Source organism: Perca fluviatilis, chromosome 12, assembly GCF_010015445.1.
Source record: "Perca fluviatilis chromosome 12, GENO_Pfluv_1.0, whole genome shotgun sequence".
NCBI lineage: Eukaryota > Metazoa > Chordata > Actinopteri > Perciformes > Percidae > Perca > Perca fluviatilis.
Genome location: NC_053123.1, coordinates 21,334,678 through 21,352,929, shown reverse-complemented (window position 1 = coordinate 21,352,929; position 18,252 = coordinate 21,334,678). Strand labels below are relative to the sequence as shown.

The window sequence follows — 18,252 nt, the reverse complement described above, 5'->3', positions numbered from 1 at the left end:
ATTTAACATTAGAAACTATTGCTGTGCAGTACAAAGTCCTCCTGGGACTACACTGATGGACCTCACAAATCCCACTTGGCCGCCCCCTTTATTTTCTTTTTCTGTAAAAATTTTTTCGATGTTTTTGAAAGCGGTTATCGAGCATTCTTAATACAACCATGGATACAATGTATGTTTTGAAATGTGGCACTGAAGGCACCACAAAGAGAAGATGCAACATCCAAACTGCAGCATTGATTTCAGTGTTTCATTTACAACTCAAAAGTCAAGACTCTCATACAAAACCTTGTTTATTCCTGCAAGTTGACTTTTGGCATGAATCTGCCATGCACTTCATGGGTCACTGACATCTTTACATAAATGTATAAAATGTTCCTTAACCAGGGGGTATTTTTTGTTTTTTACAAGTAGTGATCAGAAACAACAACAAAAAAAAAAACTTACTTTCTTAAAATCTCCATTTAAACATATCCTTAAATAAATGAACACATCTCTGTAACTATAAAATTCAAGAGTCCGAAACAAAACAAACATTTGCTCATATACCACCGTACGAACCATTTTGGATGCAGTGCATTTGGAGGAACAACTGGCGTTGAGGTACAATGTGTTAAACTAATTATGGCTAACTAGGCTATTTGTAAACTAAAACAGTGTGATCTACCTTGGGGTGGTCAGGCAGCCCGATTTCCCCAAAGCAACTACAGGTTCAGCTCATTTATGAATGTGTGAAGCATTACTGCCTGAAATGTGGAAACGAGAATTGTCTTTGTCTTGTATTTTGGTGAAGCAGTAAAAGTTATTTTAACTTGTAGTGTATTATCAGTAACTGCAGGGACTTTGGACAATGTAGTGGTTAGAAGATTACATTAAAATTAAAAGTGTGCATTGTTTCCAGGCTGTCCCAAATAGTATGTGCCATCACAAGACCCTTATGTTTTTGTCTGATCAAACTTCAGCACAAGGGGAAGCAGATTAAACTTCTCAGCCCCGAATTCACATCAGTGATGGCATGAGTTTTGAGACCGCTCTTCCTTAGAGAAAGGCTGCAGTGCTGGTGGTGAAGAGCCATTTTGACCCTGTGAGGTCGTCACATCTACAGATATGATTAGCAGAGTCATTGGTCAGGACATTTTTGTTCCCACTATGAGTCTGCTGTTCATCTTCACAGCTGGCCTCCTACAAATAAGAGCACTTCTCTGTGTGGAAGTTTTGCATCGATTTAAAATAAATTCAGTTACTCAGAGTTTGGCTTTTATTGTCATCCCCCTCCCATCCCATTTGGGGATCCTGATGAGCAGTAAACAGACAGCTGCAAGGGCTAAGACCACTCCCAGACTGGGGGGACCACAAGGGCTGAACTCCTGGGCCAGACCAGAGAGGAGAGGGGCCAGGACTCGACCAACGGCTGTAACTGACTGCCCGGCTCCGATCAGAGTCCCACTGGCCTGGACCCCTCCTCTCTGCAGCTCCAGGTCTGTGATACATGTCCGTCCAATAGTGGTGGAAATGGCAAAGAAGGTGGAGGTAAGCAGCACCTGCGACACACTGGGAGCTGCAGCGTACAGGAAAATGAGCAAACCGGTAAGCACTGTGGAGTGAAGCAGAAGAGCAGGCATGTTGTTTCCGTACAGCTGGGTGACGGGCCCCACCAGGAACCCAGCCAGGGCCCCTAAGGTGCTGCTGTAGCTGATCAAATAACCCGTCACCTTTGGTTTAAGTGAGAAACGCTCCTCCATTGCCAGGGAGAAGTTACTGTAGTAAAGCATGATAGCTATAGCCATCAGAAGACGCACCAGGAAGAGGTCCCACATGTCAGAGGAGGCCACCATGTGGATCTTGGAGCCCACTGAGGACAGTTGTCTCCAGGCAGGCTGGAGCAGAGACACCTCCCTCCACCTGAGACTACCTACGTGCTTCCCTGGAGCTATGGAGCCTGGGTCAGTGTCTGCTGCCAACACTGGGCGGTGAGTACTTGCATTAGAGCCATTGCGAACCGACTTACTGCAGTTTTTGTCATTACAACCTTTACTTGTGTCATTGCTTGAGTTCGTGTCATTACGGTGAATTAGCGTCTCGCTCCATGGTAGCATCCACACAAGCCCTGGAATGATAAACACATAATGTTTGATAAATATTTGAAATACTATTGAATCATCATCGTTATTTCTCTCCATTTCCCACCCACCTGCATTGGTAAGGAATATGACTGCACAGGTAAAGGAGGAGGTATAAAAGCCACCTTCATGCTCCGTGAGGTAGCCACCCACCACAGGTCCCAGGATGAAGCCAACACTGGAGGCTGCATTAAAGTGTCCCATCACCAGAGGGCGCTCTGACTCAGACACAAGGTCAGACAGCAGGGCTCTGCAGATGGACAGGGAGTGCTTGAACAGCCCTGAGACAGAAAACAGTCAATGCACGGTGAGGATGAGAAGGTGACTGATCATGCCTACTCTAGATAGTCTAGATCACATGTGTCAAACTCAAGGCCCGGGGGCCAAATCCGGCCCCTTGCAAATTTTGATTGGGCCCGCATTTCAATTTAGGTTCACAACTACTTTTGGCCCGACTAGTTGTGCACCACAACAACAAAATCAGGAAACTGTTTTTCATGCTTTATTTATGCGACACTGCTGTGCAGAATTTGACAGATTTGCCAACTTTGAGACTCCCCGCAGAAGCAGATAATTCTTTAATATTCAGGCTGTGAAACTTTTAAATTGCTTGTAAAAATGTAATGTTTGTTTTTCATGACTTGCTAAATTCTACAATGGCTAAGAAACTTTCTTGCTGACTTTTTTAGGGTTTTATGTCGACCAAACTGTATGGGAGAAAGCTATATGAGACATGCAATAATACAAAGTTAATTTACTTTTTTTGTTAAATAAAAGCATGTCAATAAACATAACATGTCTGGCCCTTATTGTGATCATCATTTCCAGTGTGGCACTTATTGAAACTGAGTTTGACACCCCTGGTCTACATAATCATGATTTTATTTTACCCAAGAGCAAAGAAACAGAGTACATCTGTAACAGTGGTGGGTCTTTTTTCTTCATACAACTTGAATGAGAAGTTAACCCACAAGTGAAAATTAATCAGGTAGGTATGTACACCATAGTATATAACTTTATTTTACCAAAAGAAGTGACTTGTAGTAAAGTCCTTTTTAAGTCCACAAGACCGTCAAACAACGCAACAGTGCATTGATCCCACTTGACTTATTTAAGCCTTTTCCAAATTATTCAATTTAACTGTAACTATCTACTTTTTACAGTTTCAAAATACTTATTGGTGCATTTAGAAAAAAAGCATGGTTACGGAAGGAAATATGCGACATAAGGGCAAATATTCTGATTTGGATCAATCATAAAATTATTTTAAAAGATGCTTAGTTTATTCTGAATGAACTGTTAAGCAGTATTTAATGAACATTTGAAAATATTGTGAAAATGCAGATCTATTGACGTCCACAGACGTTTTTCACAGCACAAATTTTGACTTGTCATAGGAGGAAAAGCACAGATGTAACTAATAACATTACAATGAAAAGCTAAATGGAAATTAGCCATCATTTGATTTTTTTTTTATTTACACCTGTGATTTTCTTTCTGTGACATGTCAAAATGTCTTCAGTTAAAAAGTTTTAGTGTAGTTTGGGACTTACCCACAGGAATCCGTGCAAGGACAAACAAAGCGATGCTGGTGGACATTCCGAGCAGGCCGTAGCCGAGAGCGCTCAGGAGCAGGCAGGTCAGCAGAGAGTACCGCCGTCCCACCACATCACTCCAGCTGCCCTGCCATTACACACAGGAAATGACACACAACCACAAACAAAAGTCAAAACTAAATTTCCCATTCTCTAAAAAGATTCTTAGAAGAGAGATTATGGATCTTTATACAGTCCTGTGAAACAGGGTGGGGTTGAGGCCTAAACTTCAATCCTAATGCATTGATCTGGGATTAATGACAAATCACAACAAATGGAGACGAACAGAGAAAAGTATCTCTGTACACAAGTAGTGTACGGAGATAATAAAATGAAGCAGGAATCCCAAAACTCCTTTCCTCTTAACCATGCAGCTGTTCATATAAGCCTTTATTAGATTATCGCTCTGACACACACACACACACACACACACACACACACACACACACACACACACACACACACACACACACACACACACACACACACACACACACACACACACACACACACACACACACACACACACACACACACACACACAGTGAAATAATGAAATTAGGACCAATTGAGTTTGCTGTGTACTGGGTGTAGCCTGGTGGGATTATTATAGAGACCCAGCTGTTCACGTGTCCTTACGTTTAAAAGTATTTAGCCATTCTTCACACGGGAACAAACAGATGACTGCTTATCTGTTTAATTTGTCCCATGACCCCTGAAAATTAAACCAATTTTCAGGAGCTGTGGGCGGCAGGAGAAAGACGTGGAAAGCTGAGAATCCTGCGTCAGATGCCATGCTTATTGTAGAGTACTGTGCATTTTTTGAGTAACAACTTGGACATGTTTTTAATCATCAAAGCTTTGATTTTTCATCCAAAGGTATAGATAAAAAATCTCCTTAGTGACCAGTCAGGGGGATGGGTAAAAAATGCATTTCTGTGTGAGGCCACAGGAGTTGTATACAAAAAGAGTGATATGTGCTAACTAGGAGTACTGTAGCTTGTGTGTGGATGTGCAGATACTGGGTGTATTGTGCAACCACAACCAACCTAAAACAGCCAGTGTGTATTGTTTTCATGAAATACCAGAGAGAACATGGAATGCAACTGCTTTGGCCACTAACTGTGAGCATGCCTTGTCAATGAGAGAGGCTGAATGGAGCTTAGAGACAGAGACTTTTCAGAGAGAAACAAAGTCAATACTTACAACTATTGTGCTTGAGAAGAGCTGTAAGATCCCATATGTAGATCCTGCAACAGTTTCATATTAGTTTTATTCACATTTGTAATATAAGATCTATACATAATCTATACACAGAGCAGACACCATGTGTTCAGATGCAACAATCAAAATACCTACAATTACAGCACTTTTTCGATGATTTTGTATCATCAATTTAACACATTCAAATGACTTGTTTGGTCCAACCAAGGGTCCAAAACTATGGTGGCCCTGAGAGCTCAACTCACTGCAATATAAGAAAACGCATGCAAATGACAAACGTATTGTTTCAGCACTGATTTACTGTCGGAAACATACTATGTTGTGCACAATGCAATTGTTTTGTTAGCAGTTGTGTGTCCTTATGACAATCATTCCCTCCAAAAATAAAAATGTTGATTATCTGCCTCACTGCTGGCATTAACTCTGGCAAACAGACAAATATTTGATCACAAGACTTGAGAGCATATCAGCTTGCTGCCTAATTAAGCTATGATGAATATATTTACCTACAATACCAGCCACAGTGGGACTTGCTCCAAGAGCTTTCACATGATGGCTCAGCAGCGGGATGATCATGCTCACCCCAAACAAGTCCTAAAGAAGAAAGAATTCAGGAATGAGCCCAGAGGTATCCAGCTGTTATCATTATCAGGATTTTATCAGAAACCTCTGAACAGAAGGAAACATTTACATGTAAGTGTGTTTAAGGATAGTTGCAGCAGCCTCAGAATCTCATCGCCCATCCTGTTTTTCTGCAGTGCTGAGATCAGTGCAGCAGCTCTTGCCAAACTCTTGATTGAAGTCACACAGCAGTTCATACAGTGTTCTAACACTACTCGTTACACTAATTGCTTAACGTTCAGTAGCATTACTGTCCCCAGCAAGTTTTTGTCTACCAAAAATCTGAGCAGCCTGGATTCTTTTAGTCACCTTTAATCAGATGATCATTTAGCCAGATATGCAGACTGAAATGTAAAGCTAGTTCTCTGAAGAATGACTGCTTTGCCATGTCCTTAAATTCAAGGACGCATCGGTCCACACACATACAGTATTTTACTGACAGTGATGCTTTTAAGAGGCGGCCCTCAACACACTCAGAGGTGTCAAAACAACCTGCTTTGTTCTATAACATCTCCTTTATTTAGTAGCTGCACACCGGATTCATTTAGGGTGACATTTTTCAAAATATACACACCATATGTATGCATAACATTCATTTATTTTTATTTTGAGTGGTCAGGAAGTATTTTTGATGCATCTTGAAGAAGAAAACATTTTCGAAAATGCCACAATGGCACCATGTACGTATGCTCCTCTAAGCTGAGTTTATACTGGCCTTGCACTTTTTAAATAATCATTACATTACACTGTGCAATACATGATGTTCCTGATGTCTGCAGTCAAACCTGTTATATGGTAACAGTAGCTATTACAGATGAAGAAGAAATGTGTGTCTGCAGATATCAGATTTAACTTTTAACATGAAATCGTCTTAAGACATGCATTTTTACAAACCATGCTTGAAGATTTAATATCTTACTACAGGTATGAGGTCAGTGTTTTAGGGCTTTGTGCAAGCAAGGGTATGATTTAGGTAAAGGGAATATAAGCTATAACACGCTGTTGAAGACATCAATACATCCTGACAATATGTAAAGGCTATGATAAACACTCATCCCTTTAAATGTAACAGACTTACACTTCGATGACCTCCTTTGCAACATTTAAAGTATTACCTTTTAATTTTACATCAAGACCACAAAGGTATTACAGTATAAAGGCCATGGTGACTCTTTGAACTGATGTGCTAATTTACAGTTTAAACAGGGGTTTTGTGTATTCTGTATCCAATATTTTAAATGTGGAATATTGTTGTATTTGTTTTATTCATATAATTTATTTTTGAGAAAATACTTTTTTTGAGAAATATCAGTATTATTTCTATAATGACTCATGATTTTACATCCCCTGCAAACACCTTGAGGACGCCTTGGTCAATGTTTGTACAGTTTGAACAAGAAGGAAGTGTCTGATCTCTGAATTGTGAAATTGTTATGAAAACATGACCTGACAGTTTACTCAGTCAAGTCTCAGTTAGTTACTCACCATGAAGCCCACCACATAGATACATTGTATAATCCTCGTCCGTCCTCTTGGTTTCTGAAATAAAGGGCTACATTTCTGGATGTTCATCGTCCCGCTGTGACAGCACGGCTACAGCCAAAGCGGAAGCGCTCATCCGCTCGACTGTAAATTATCCAAACACACAGGGCACGTCTCAGTCCCCGGCGGGTCTCTCACATGCAGAGGGTGATGAGAACCTGCTCGATTTTATCCGTCGCCACAAATGTGTCAGGTGTAAAAAGCGGCGGGTTTTAAAGAGATAGTATACGTTCTGCGATGGAGCTGACTGTTCGAGTCGTGGTTAATTTCTCAGGCGTTGAACTGCAGTGTTGTTCGGTCTGACTCCCCCCGCGGCTGCTCTGACAGTTGGTATCGTCCGTGGACGTCACAGACCTGAATCAGGAAATTCTTATTCATAAACAGATGACATTTTGTATTACATTCTGGAAAAGCTTTGAAAATGATATGTTATCTAAAACAAAACATACTTGAAGGGAAACATGTTATTATCTATTTTGAATGTAAAGATAGAAAGTTATGTAATATTGTAAATGTCTTCTTTTAATCTATGTTATTATGTAAGTTCCATATCCATAAGGAAACATTTTCCAGATCAACCACATGCTTCAGACTTTTCCAGGTTGAATTTGACATATGCTTTGAGTCTCTTAAGTTGGTATCCAATAAGAAATCTATCTTAATATTCTGATGTCTACTCAGGTTTGTTTGATTAAGAGCTCTTGCTGTCTATATCACTAACCAAGTTTGAAAGTCTCTCACCTTTGTATCTTTGTCTTTTTATTTTTCTGTTTATTTTATTACTTTCATACTTACTTTCATATTATATTATTTGCACTTATTTATGTATAACTTTATTTGATTACGAACTGTGTTGACTGAATATTTGTAAACTATATTCTGAAATAAATAATAAAAATATATATGCATAAACAGTTGAGGGAAAAAAAAATCATAAACACATATTATTTGTAATTTTATTTTTTCTTAATTTTTCAGTTTTAAAATATGATACTCATTTATTATATATTTTACATAACAAATGAATGATCAACACAGATGAATATTTTCCCAACCTCTTTATATTTTGTTTTCAGTTAGACTTAATGATATTGCAGTTACTTTTCCACCACCTGCTGGACAAACTGAGGCATTCAACACATTACAAACGGCAATGTTTTTTTTTTTTTTTATTTAATTTAATTTTTATTTTAATTAACAGAAGAAGTACAACTCAATCAGGTACAGTATACAATCTTACTACAAACGTACTGAGCATATCTTAGAAGATATATACATAAACGAACAAAAGAACATGGGGCATGATATATCTGACAAAGAAAGAAAAAAAGAAAATAATTTAACAAACTCAAAAGAAAAATAAATCAAAAGGGCAATTATTCGATAAGAATGTTTATAAAAGAAGCCAGTTTCCCTGCATTCTTGTTATTAATCAATAGTAAAGAGTTATAGAAAAGTTTCAACTCATTCCTCCAATGAGTGATATAGGATTTATCTTGAAAAAACGACATTTGTGTATGAAATGTTTACTTAACAGAATTACATTGTTAATGCCAAAATCATTATGATCATTGCGAAAAATACCCAATTTTATATCATTAATTGAAAGATTCATTATCTGAATTCCTTTAGATACAATTAATTGAATAAGGTCCAGCCACAAACGGCAATTTAAGGAGGATTTCTACAGTAACGTCGTGGCTACAGTGCTGCCACAGACTATATTTCTGGTTTACAGCAAAAGTACTGTAACACATTTAGGCTTACGGTATAAAAACATTATACACTTACAGCATTTAAACAGTTGTATAACAATACCACAACTACTCAAGTTTACATTATGTGACTCCATACTGGATGATCAAATGCAATACAGTTAAAACTACAGAAAACTGAATTTAAAATAATACTGCAATGATGAAAATCACCTAATCACAAGAATCCAATGATTCTGGAAATGCTATATTACTATTATTTCATAATTAGTCCAGTTCTGAGTCATTTTAGATCAGAGTAATGGTGCTAAAATAAAGAATATAATTTAGTAAGTTTAGAAAAGAACGTGTAGGAAAGTGTTTCACTGACACTTTGAAGAGCTCAAGCAACCTCTTCACTCAAGACTGTGTCTGTGTGAAGAAGATAACCTTTAAAAGTCTAAATTACATTCTTATAAGATATTAATAAAAGTCCTAAACATGTTCACGTGATTCATTTTAAAGGGAGGTACTTTGTGACTGATAACATACTTAATCAGCAATCCTTATCATAAACTATTTGCCACCTTGAAATGCATGAATGAATATATTTTTATTATTGTGTCATGCATAGGCCTACAATAAAATATGCCCAGCCCACACGAGCTTACAAGACACCATTACCTAGGACAAAGGACCAGATGCCAAAGTAACCACATACCCTAAACAAATAAACTTTCTAGTCTTTTTTGCCAAGTTTTAGAAACAAAACTACTTTTTGTCACACTTCTTAGTACCATTGTGCATGCTCAGTGAAGAACTCAACAGGAATAAATCGATTTTATATTAAACGAGTGGTGGAAGAAGTACTCAGATTCTTTACTTGCATGGAGTGAGTGGAGTGAAGAAAACAATATTTCACTCTGAAATGAAGTGGAGTAGAGGTATAAAGTAGCATTAAATACTCAAGAAAAGTAAAAGTGCCTCAAAATTGTACTTAAGTTAGTGTACATAGTTACTTACAGTGGATATAACAAACACACACACACACACACACACACACACACACACACACACACACACACACACACACACACACACACACACACACACACACACACACACACTACAGAACAGTGGATGTGGGTGGAGTACTACTGAGGATAGCCTGGGTCACATCAGTGTGTAAAGTTGCCAGTGTCTATATGTAGGCTCACTGCTAAATGTGCCCCTAAGATGCTAATAAACAAGTGTTTCCCCTCAGCTCACACTGACTGTTACTAACCACAACATCAGACTTTAAACTTCTTTGTTTTAGGTTATACTGTAAACATTTATTGAAATACTACTTAAATAACTTCAGTTTAAGTAACAAAACTTTAATTTATGTGGCATTAGCTAAATTACCGTATGATTAAATGGAATACTGTCTTTTGTTGTCAAGACCACAAAAGTATTACAGTAAAGGCCCTGGTGACTTTTTGAATTGATGTGCTGATTTACAGTTTAAACAGGGTTTTTGTGTGTTCTGTATCCAATATTTTTAATGTGGAATATTGTTGTTTTTGTTTTATTCATATAATTTATTTTTGAGAAAATAGATTTTTGAGAAATATCAGTATTATTTCAATAATGACTCATTTAAACTGTTTATAAAGCTTCAGTTGATAGTTATCTTTGTGTTCTTGGAGTGTGATACAACTGTAAAGGTACATTTACAGTAATTTCCATCTCACCCATTTGCAGGAAATGATACTTGTGTGTGTATGTGTGTTTACATGTGTGTTGTCCCAGTGGGGCAGTAGCTTTGTGCAGGGTGTTGTGGGATACTCCTCTTCTGTCCTTTCAGTCTCACCCTGCCCTGACATTCCCGTGTAGACGGTGGGTGTCCAGTTGCCACCGGTTATTTCTGCATTGATCCCCTCCCTTCACACACTCCAACTGCTTCACACACTCAGTCCCACAATGGAGTGGAGCAGCCGCCTTCAGTCAGACCCCCAAAATAGCCCAGGGTGTGTGGAGGGTGGGCTGACTGCAGACCCCAGCAGGGTCCAAAGAAGTCATGTGCTCAACCTTGTCCTCCTATAACACAAACAGAGACAGGAGAGGAGTCAAGATCCAGTCACAACATAAACCAGCTGGAACACATCTTACTCAGTGGATATACTTCAAGGAGTGACTGTTTCTGCCTCTGCTTGTCACATGCACTTACTGTAGTTAGAGGGGATAGGCAGACTGAGTGTGATCATCCAGTAGCTGAGTGGCTGGTCAATCCTGGACCATGAGGCTTAGTGTGGCGTTGTTTTTTGCGGGGCTCTTTGGGGCGTTGGCAGCTGTGTTCATCCTCCTTTCATTTGGAACCGATTACTGGCTGCTGGCCTCAGAGAGTTGCCACCCGAACCCTGATGGATCTGTTGGCCCGGGTGGTGTGACCATAGAGGTGGGTGTTGGACTTGAAACAGCAGCAGATCAAGGAGGAAGATCAGTTATAATTTGTTATGTCTTTCTTATGTCTTGATGAATATTACTTATCATGTGTTTTTTAGGTTGAAAAAAGTTCATATTTGTAACCCCAGGAATTAAAATGCGGTCAGCTGTTCTTAGGCCACAGAGAGTAATTCTATTATTTTGTACACTATTTAAGCTTTAAATGTTGTATTGTAAAGTTGCACTCTGTACCCTCATACTAAAACGTATTCCGTCTAATGGTGGATCTTTAAACTAGAATTAAAGTCATTTCTACTATTTTAGAAACTGTGATCAGTTGCTCCAATCATTCTTTCAGTAGATGAACTGCAGGGTGGAGAGGCATCCCTGCAGGACTTCTTCACGTAACCAGACACTGTTTAATGTAGTGTGTGTTCAGCAATGCAGTGATTGAGACATATCTTGTGCCCCTATGCTAGAGATACAAATACCAGTAGTCCCAGTGGTATGGTATTGTATTAAATATCACTGACTAGAACATACCTAGCTTTTCATAGTGGACACTGAAACTAAAATCGAGACATGATAACACCACAATAAAACCAAAGTGGTAGCACATAGTATACATTCATAAAATGTGAGAATCTTTTTAATTTAATTAAATTTAATAATATAAGTTATATTTTCATAGCAATAACCTCATATACAAAAGGGGGGATACAGTGTGAAAAGTGCAGGATCCATTTAGGTTTTTTGCTCACGTGCAAAAATACTGACCACTTGTGATGAGTGTTTCCTGAATGGGAACACCTTTGACCTGCACGCTAGCTCGGCACCAAACCAAACCTGTATGAGGTTAGAGGTGCTTGCTCAGCTCAACCCTTGACCTGACTAAGCAGCTGCTCTGCCACTGTGGCAGCACACTGTACACCTGCCTCACTACATCAACAGATACCATGGGGTGTATCAATAATTATGCTTATACAAACCCTATTCTGCAGACTTTATATATGTATATTATATGTATTTATTAATAAGCCACCATTCCTTCCTTTGCGCTTTCTTTCAGCGTGGAGATGTGTTGCTGCAGGAGAGCCCTAGTGATATCACTCTATACCATGAGGGGTTTTTCTGGAGGTGTTCATTTGGAGGCAGCTTGGGTGATGACAACCTGATGTGGAAGCTCTGGTTCAGTAAGTGGGACACATATTGTTTCTCCGATAGCTAACCCTTGTGCTTTGTTGACTTTGGCTTAACTTTCTCATTGTTTCCACTGCTTCATATTTGAAAAATGATGGGAATAATTGCAAAATCAACTCATTTTATTCCTTTAAATATTTTGTTTCTTTTCATCTGACCTTATTAAAACCCAATATGGAGAAATGGGATATAAGTATTGAAGTGGTAAATACTTCCCTTTTGCTATAAACTGTGCTTACACATGTGATTAAGGCAAAAAGATCCTTATTATTAGAAAACATTTTATGTTTCATATGTTATATGTGCTATGCATGCATCCTTTTTTTGTGCCAAAAAGTTATTCACAGACAAAGAAATGTACAGTATGTTATCTTGTATGTTATCAGTATGTCAATGTTCAGGCTGTTCTCATGAACCATGCGCACATATAGCTATGAAAAGTAATGCACTGTAATGACTCAAAATAAAAATCAGTTTTTTTATTTGCTGCTATTCTGTCTATAAAATGCGTATGACGCCACAATGGTAGAAACCCTCTCATGTGTTTAGAGGCTGTGCCATGTGATGTTATTCTGGTGTTTTGTCAGGTGATTGTATGCATCGTCTATTTTCTGATGGAGACTTTGAATGGTGGTTCATTGTCAGAAACAGCCTTTGGCACTGAAAGGACCTTGTGAGGGTCTGTGGACTTCCATACTGTAGAACAGAAGAGAGCAAAGAGTAGGAAAGATGATAAAAACATGAGAGAAAAAGTGGATAATAATCATAACTTTGTGACACTCTGTTGTCAAATTTTGTTGTATACCAGTCTGCAACGTACACACACACACACACACACACACACACACACACACACACACACACACACACACACACACACACATATAGTATTTAAGTGATATCCTCTTACTGTGTTTGTTTACTTGTAAGATTAAGTTTAATCTTTATGTTGCTTTATTCTTTCTCTCTCCAGCAAATCAGCCTCACTCAAAAGTGTGCATGCACGCCTACCTCTTCCCATTCCCCGTGTCTCATCAGACCCACAATGCAACAGAGTATGATTCAGCCATAAGTAAGTGTCTGTTTATCTATTGAGATTTGCCTCATTGTACAGATTGAGTTTATTTTCTTAAATAAGACACTTGGCTAACATCTCTGTTGTCCAGTCTACAGGGGCTTCTGGAGCATCTTCATGCTCATTGGTGTGGCAGCTGTAGTGCTCGGTGGGTTCTTCATCATCTGTGCTGCTCCGTTCGCCAGCCATCGCTTGTATAAAGCAGGCGGCGGCCTGTTCCTGGCATCTGGTGAGGTTTCAAAACGGTTAAATCAGGTGGTGGAAAGTTACTAAGAACACTTTGGCCTACTTAAGTACTGTACTTATGTACAAAGTGAGGTACTTGTAGTACACTTGATTTATTTCTCATTGTATGCTACTTTATACTTTTACTCCATTACAGTTGTTTGACAGCTCTGGTTACTGGTGATTACAAATTAGGATTTTACATTAAAAACCCATAATAAGCGGATGAAATACAATTCATTGCATTATAAAATACAAAGGGTTCCCAACCTTTATGGTTGGTGCCCTCTTTTTTAAAAATCAGTATGAAGTTGGGAGTCCTTTTCCATGTTTTAGATGTCTATGCAGTTCCACCAAAGAGACATTTCCCCTCTAAGCTTCTCAGATGGTTTCATTAAATAACTGTTTGAGGTCCAAAGGATATTTAATATTTCAGAGAATTTTTAGAAAATATAAAAAAAGGCTTCACATTTGTGTGGCAGAACCATAGACTGTAAATTAGTGGACAGAGCATGTGTGACGTCACCCATTGTTTGTGGAGATCTGCTATGACTCGTCGAGTTTGCCGCTACGGGCGCAGTCATCCTGGTTGCGGATGTGACGATTTTAGACGAGAGGGAGGAGTGAGGGAGGAGCTGCTTACACTCTATGTTACCTTACACACTTTCACTGGCAATCACATCATAGCCACGCCCTAAAACACCCCCTGCTTTACTGGCGATTATAAAATCAATGAGACCATAATTAAAAAAATGAACATCATTCTGTGTTGCAGAAGACATAAAACTAGTGATTGAGACCATAAACACATTATGAAAATGTTTACTGAGGTAATAAATCAAGTGAGAAGAGGGGTAACTTTCTCATAGACTTCTACAGAATCCAAACTCCTTTTGCAACTGCACATGTCGCCCCCTGCTGGAATTCAGATAGAATGCAGGTTTAAGGCACTTCCGCATTTGCAGCACTTTGCTGAACCGGATGCGTTGTCCATTAATATTAATAGTCTATGGGCAGAACGTTGCTTTTTCTTCTATCCTCTCCCATTAATCATCTCATGACCCCTTAGATTTATTTTATGACACTTTGGAGGGGATGAGACCCCTAGGTTGGGAACATAGTGAATTTAACTCTCTAAGTAGCTAAAATCAGCTCCACCTCGACCAGCAACAGTACAATTCTGCACAGCCATTGATCCAAGAGTATTAACAACCTAATAATGTCATATACAATGATGTATCATTTTGCAGAACAAATACTTACTTTTGATACTTTCACTGTATTGATAACTTTGGATTCATGATACTTTTAGGAATTTAGCTTGTAATTGTACACTTAAGTAAAGTCTGAGTACTTCTCCCACCACTGGTTAAATATGTATTTCTATTCCCTGTTTTGAATCCATTTGTTGAAAGTGTGCGGGTGAGTTCTCATCTCTGCCTCTGCTCTTTTTGCACCAGGTCTTTTCCTGCTGTGTGTGGTGGTTATGTACGTACTGTGGGTGCAGGTGTTGGATGTGGTGGATCTCTACATAGACCACCAGCGCTCTACAGTGTGTTCAGACTTCCAGCTGTCCCTCAACTATGGTCTGTCCTTCATGTTTGCCCCTGTTGGCATCTTCTTCTGCCTCCTGGCTGGCCTTCTTTTCCTCCTCATTGGCCGAACCGTCCAGATTCACTGCCACTGACTTCAACCAGCAGCAGGTTAGAGGAAGAGTTGAGGCTTGAGGTGGTTGGACTCAGTGGTGTAGTCTACGTGATGCGCAGGTATATGCAGTATACCCACTAAGAAAGATCCAGTATTTCCATATATATACCCACTTAAAATGCCCAATGACAACATACTTTCCATTATAATTATGATATATTTTGAATTGTCATCTGTGTTTATCTTATTCGCATAGGCTAAATAAAGGTATTTCCACTGTAAATTGGTGCATAAAAGTGTATCTGATTGCAGGAAATTAAGTCTTTGACGCTCAAAATTTCCCTCTGGGAGGTGGCCGGTTGGCTTGGTGGGTAGAGCAGGCGCACATGTGCAGGGGTTTGTTCCTTGGTGCAAGGTCTGGGGTTCGAGGTTTTCCTTCATGTCTTCCCCCCTCTCTCTCCCCTTTCATAGCTCAGCTTTCCTGTCTAATAAAGGCAGAAATGCCAAAAATTAAAAAAGAAATAATTCCCTCTGGGAGAACACCCAGACCCCCCCCCCCCCCAAATAAATAAATAAAATAAAATAAAGGCTTATATATTGGCCAACATATATAGTTCAGTATACAATACATTAGACTACACCACTGGTTGGACTGTTGTACTTCTTCTTTTTGCCACCAGACCTTGGACATTTTCCTCATTTTGTCTGACATGTACAGTGAATACTATGGAAGCTCTGTGGTATACATGATCTGTCTGTCTTGAACACTTTGTTCCAGGATAAAAAAACATTGCTGCCATTGTTGAGTTCAGAAATGGTGTCATAATCACTCCAGCCTGAGCTATTTTCAATTCAGCTAAGTTACATACAAGTCTATTCACAACAAGCCTGATCACTGGCAGTATAAATGCCTTTAGTGCATAACACTTTTGTTTGAATCTTGTGTGTTGATGGTTGTCAGGGTTATGAGTGTATGTCAAATGACCAGCAATCAATGTTGCATTTGTGTTTGCTATTTGTAAAAAATAGTAAGTAATTAAAATATATATTTTGCTTTGTATAGTGTTTTAAAAATATCTTTAAAATAAAGTGCGTAGTGAAAAGCTATAAGGCGGCATGATATTTTTTATTTTCTCTATATACAGTAATGGAAGTCAGTGTTTTTGGAGAAAACACCTGGCAAGCAGCTTTTTCTGCAGTCAACTTTAAAGGTAAGGCTGATGATATTCTACATTTTTGTTATTGTACACAAATCCAGTGAAAAGACCAAAACCAATACTTCTAACTCTATGGCACTCATCTCCAAGCCCATTAATTTATACTAAAGATGTAATATTTAAAAACAGATTGGAAATGTACACACTCCTTTTCTTTCTCTTTTTTTTGCTGGCAGCTGTAGTTTTTAGCAAACATTACTCAAACAGCTCAGTATAAACTACACAGCCTGCGTTCATCTAATAAATGAACATGCCACTCTTTTGACAGATATGGAGCTATATGGTGCCGAACAAACCGTACCGGTACGAATATAAGACGACCCTGATTATAAGATGATCCCCCCTCTTTCAAGACTCATTTTTGGAAAAATACCTTTTGAAGCCCAAATCTTGTTTTTATAAAGAAAATAATTTTATTTGACAATAATTCTGAGAAATACACATTGAATAAAACAAGTTAGGCTGTTGTTTTTAACATTGTTTAAATAAAATCATATTTTCAATATATTTTTAGATGAAAATGTCACAGTTAAATTAACGGTAAACAAAATGTACTTTTATCCAAAAATGTTAGTTGTGTCATCTCTAATTCATTTACTACTATTAGACATCAATGGGCCAAATCCCACTCATTTCAGCCTCCAGGCCTCCAGGGGTCCTCTTGGCCTGTCTGTGTCTATTTCCCCATACACTGACTACAAGTCCCTCGTGCTAGGAGATTCTATTGGCTGACTAAATGTCACATTCAGCTAACAAACTGCATGTGATTGGTTCATTGACCCGTCAGTCAGCTTCATCTTGGCTACTGGACCGAGGTAGCAGAGTATTATTATCATTATCATATCAACAGTGACTAAATAGCCGTTCAGATGGATTTATCGCTTTGGAATTACTCGTCAGAGTCTCTGAAAACTCTCCGAAAAGTTACGGTCTTCCCGGTTGGATAGCTAAGCTTCTGGAAGGGTTACAAAGACACCAAACAAATTGCTGGAAAGCTGGAGCTAACGGCTACACGGCTAAAAACAAGACGTGACACTGGGTTGAAAGATCGCGGAGCAAAACGGAGATTTGTGAGTTGATTTTTGGATTCATAATTATTTATATATGTTACGAAGACTGTAATTCCACAATGATTTAAAAAAGCTTCTGGATGGTCTACAATGGTTAGATGATCTCGTTAAAACGGCACATTTCTCTGCTTCTAAACAAAAACAAAAGTAAGTCTCTACACTGTATTGATCTGGAGATATTCAATATTACATTATATCAAGTGCACTTTAGAGGGTTAACATCAAAAAGTCAATACCCAAAATATTAGACGACCCCACTTTTTCAGACGTATTTCCAGGAAAAGTATATTATATATATATAATTATATTCCAACCAATACGGTAATTTATGTCAGACTTTGGCTATACAGACAGTATATGTTAGTAGGGTTTTTTTGTCTCTTTTTTTCGGACAATAAGAAAAATGTTGAATACAATCAGACTTATCCTAAAATATATTAAGTGTATCCCCTTAATCTTGTAGCTTTTTCTGCATTATTATTAAACAATTTTTGTACAAGTTTTTCCCTTTTGACCAGTTTCTTGGTTCAGCACAGTTCACTCTGTTTATGAATGGAGCTTTAAGCATGATAGACTTTTTGTTACATTTATATAGCTG

At 38.5% G+C, this 18,252-nt stretch overlaps 2 protein-coding genes across 3 annotated transcripts; one reads left to right on the top strand and one right to left on the bottom strand.

The window, feature by feature from the left end:
• Positions 1-272: 272 nt before the first annotated feature.
• Positions 273-7,398, bottom strand: mfsd9 (major facilitator superfamily domain containing 9). 2 transcript variants are annotated; one of them, XM_039818961.1, is made up of 6 exons: positions 7,043-7,398; positions 5,443-5,530; positions 4,919-4,962; positions 3,671-3,800; positions 2,243-2,398; positions 273-2,104 (listed from the first exon to the last, which is right to left on the bottom strand). In XM_039818961.1, the coding sequence occupies exons 1-6, from the start codon at positions 7,127-7,129 to the stop codon at positions 1,242-1,244; spliced, it is 1,368 nt and encodes a 455-aa protein (XP_039674895.1). In that variant the 5' UTR covers positions 7,130-7,398; the 3' UTR covers positions 273-1,241. The 2 variants fall into 2 exon arrangements, with proteins under 2 accessions (XP_039674895.1, XP_039674894.1); XM_039818960.1 differs by having other exon boundaries at positions 2,189-2,398; positions 7,043-7,397.
• A 3,454-nt stretch (positions 7,399-10,852) lies between these two features.
• On the top strand, positions 10,853-15,574 carry tmem182a (transmembrane protein 182a). The gene is made up of 5 exons (XM_039818981.1): positions 10,853-11,233; positions 12,290-12,413; positions 13,394-13,492; positions 13,587-13,724; positions 15,181-15,574. The coding sequence occupies exons 1-5, from the start codon at positions 11,075-11,077 to the stop codon at positions 15,405-15,407; spliced, it is 747 nt and encodes a 248-aa protein (XP_039674915.1). The 5' UTR covers positions 10,853-11,074; the 3' UTR covers positions 15,408-15,574.
• The last annotated feature ends 2,678 nt before the right edge of the window (positions 15,575-18,252 follow it).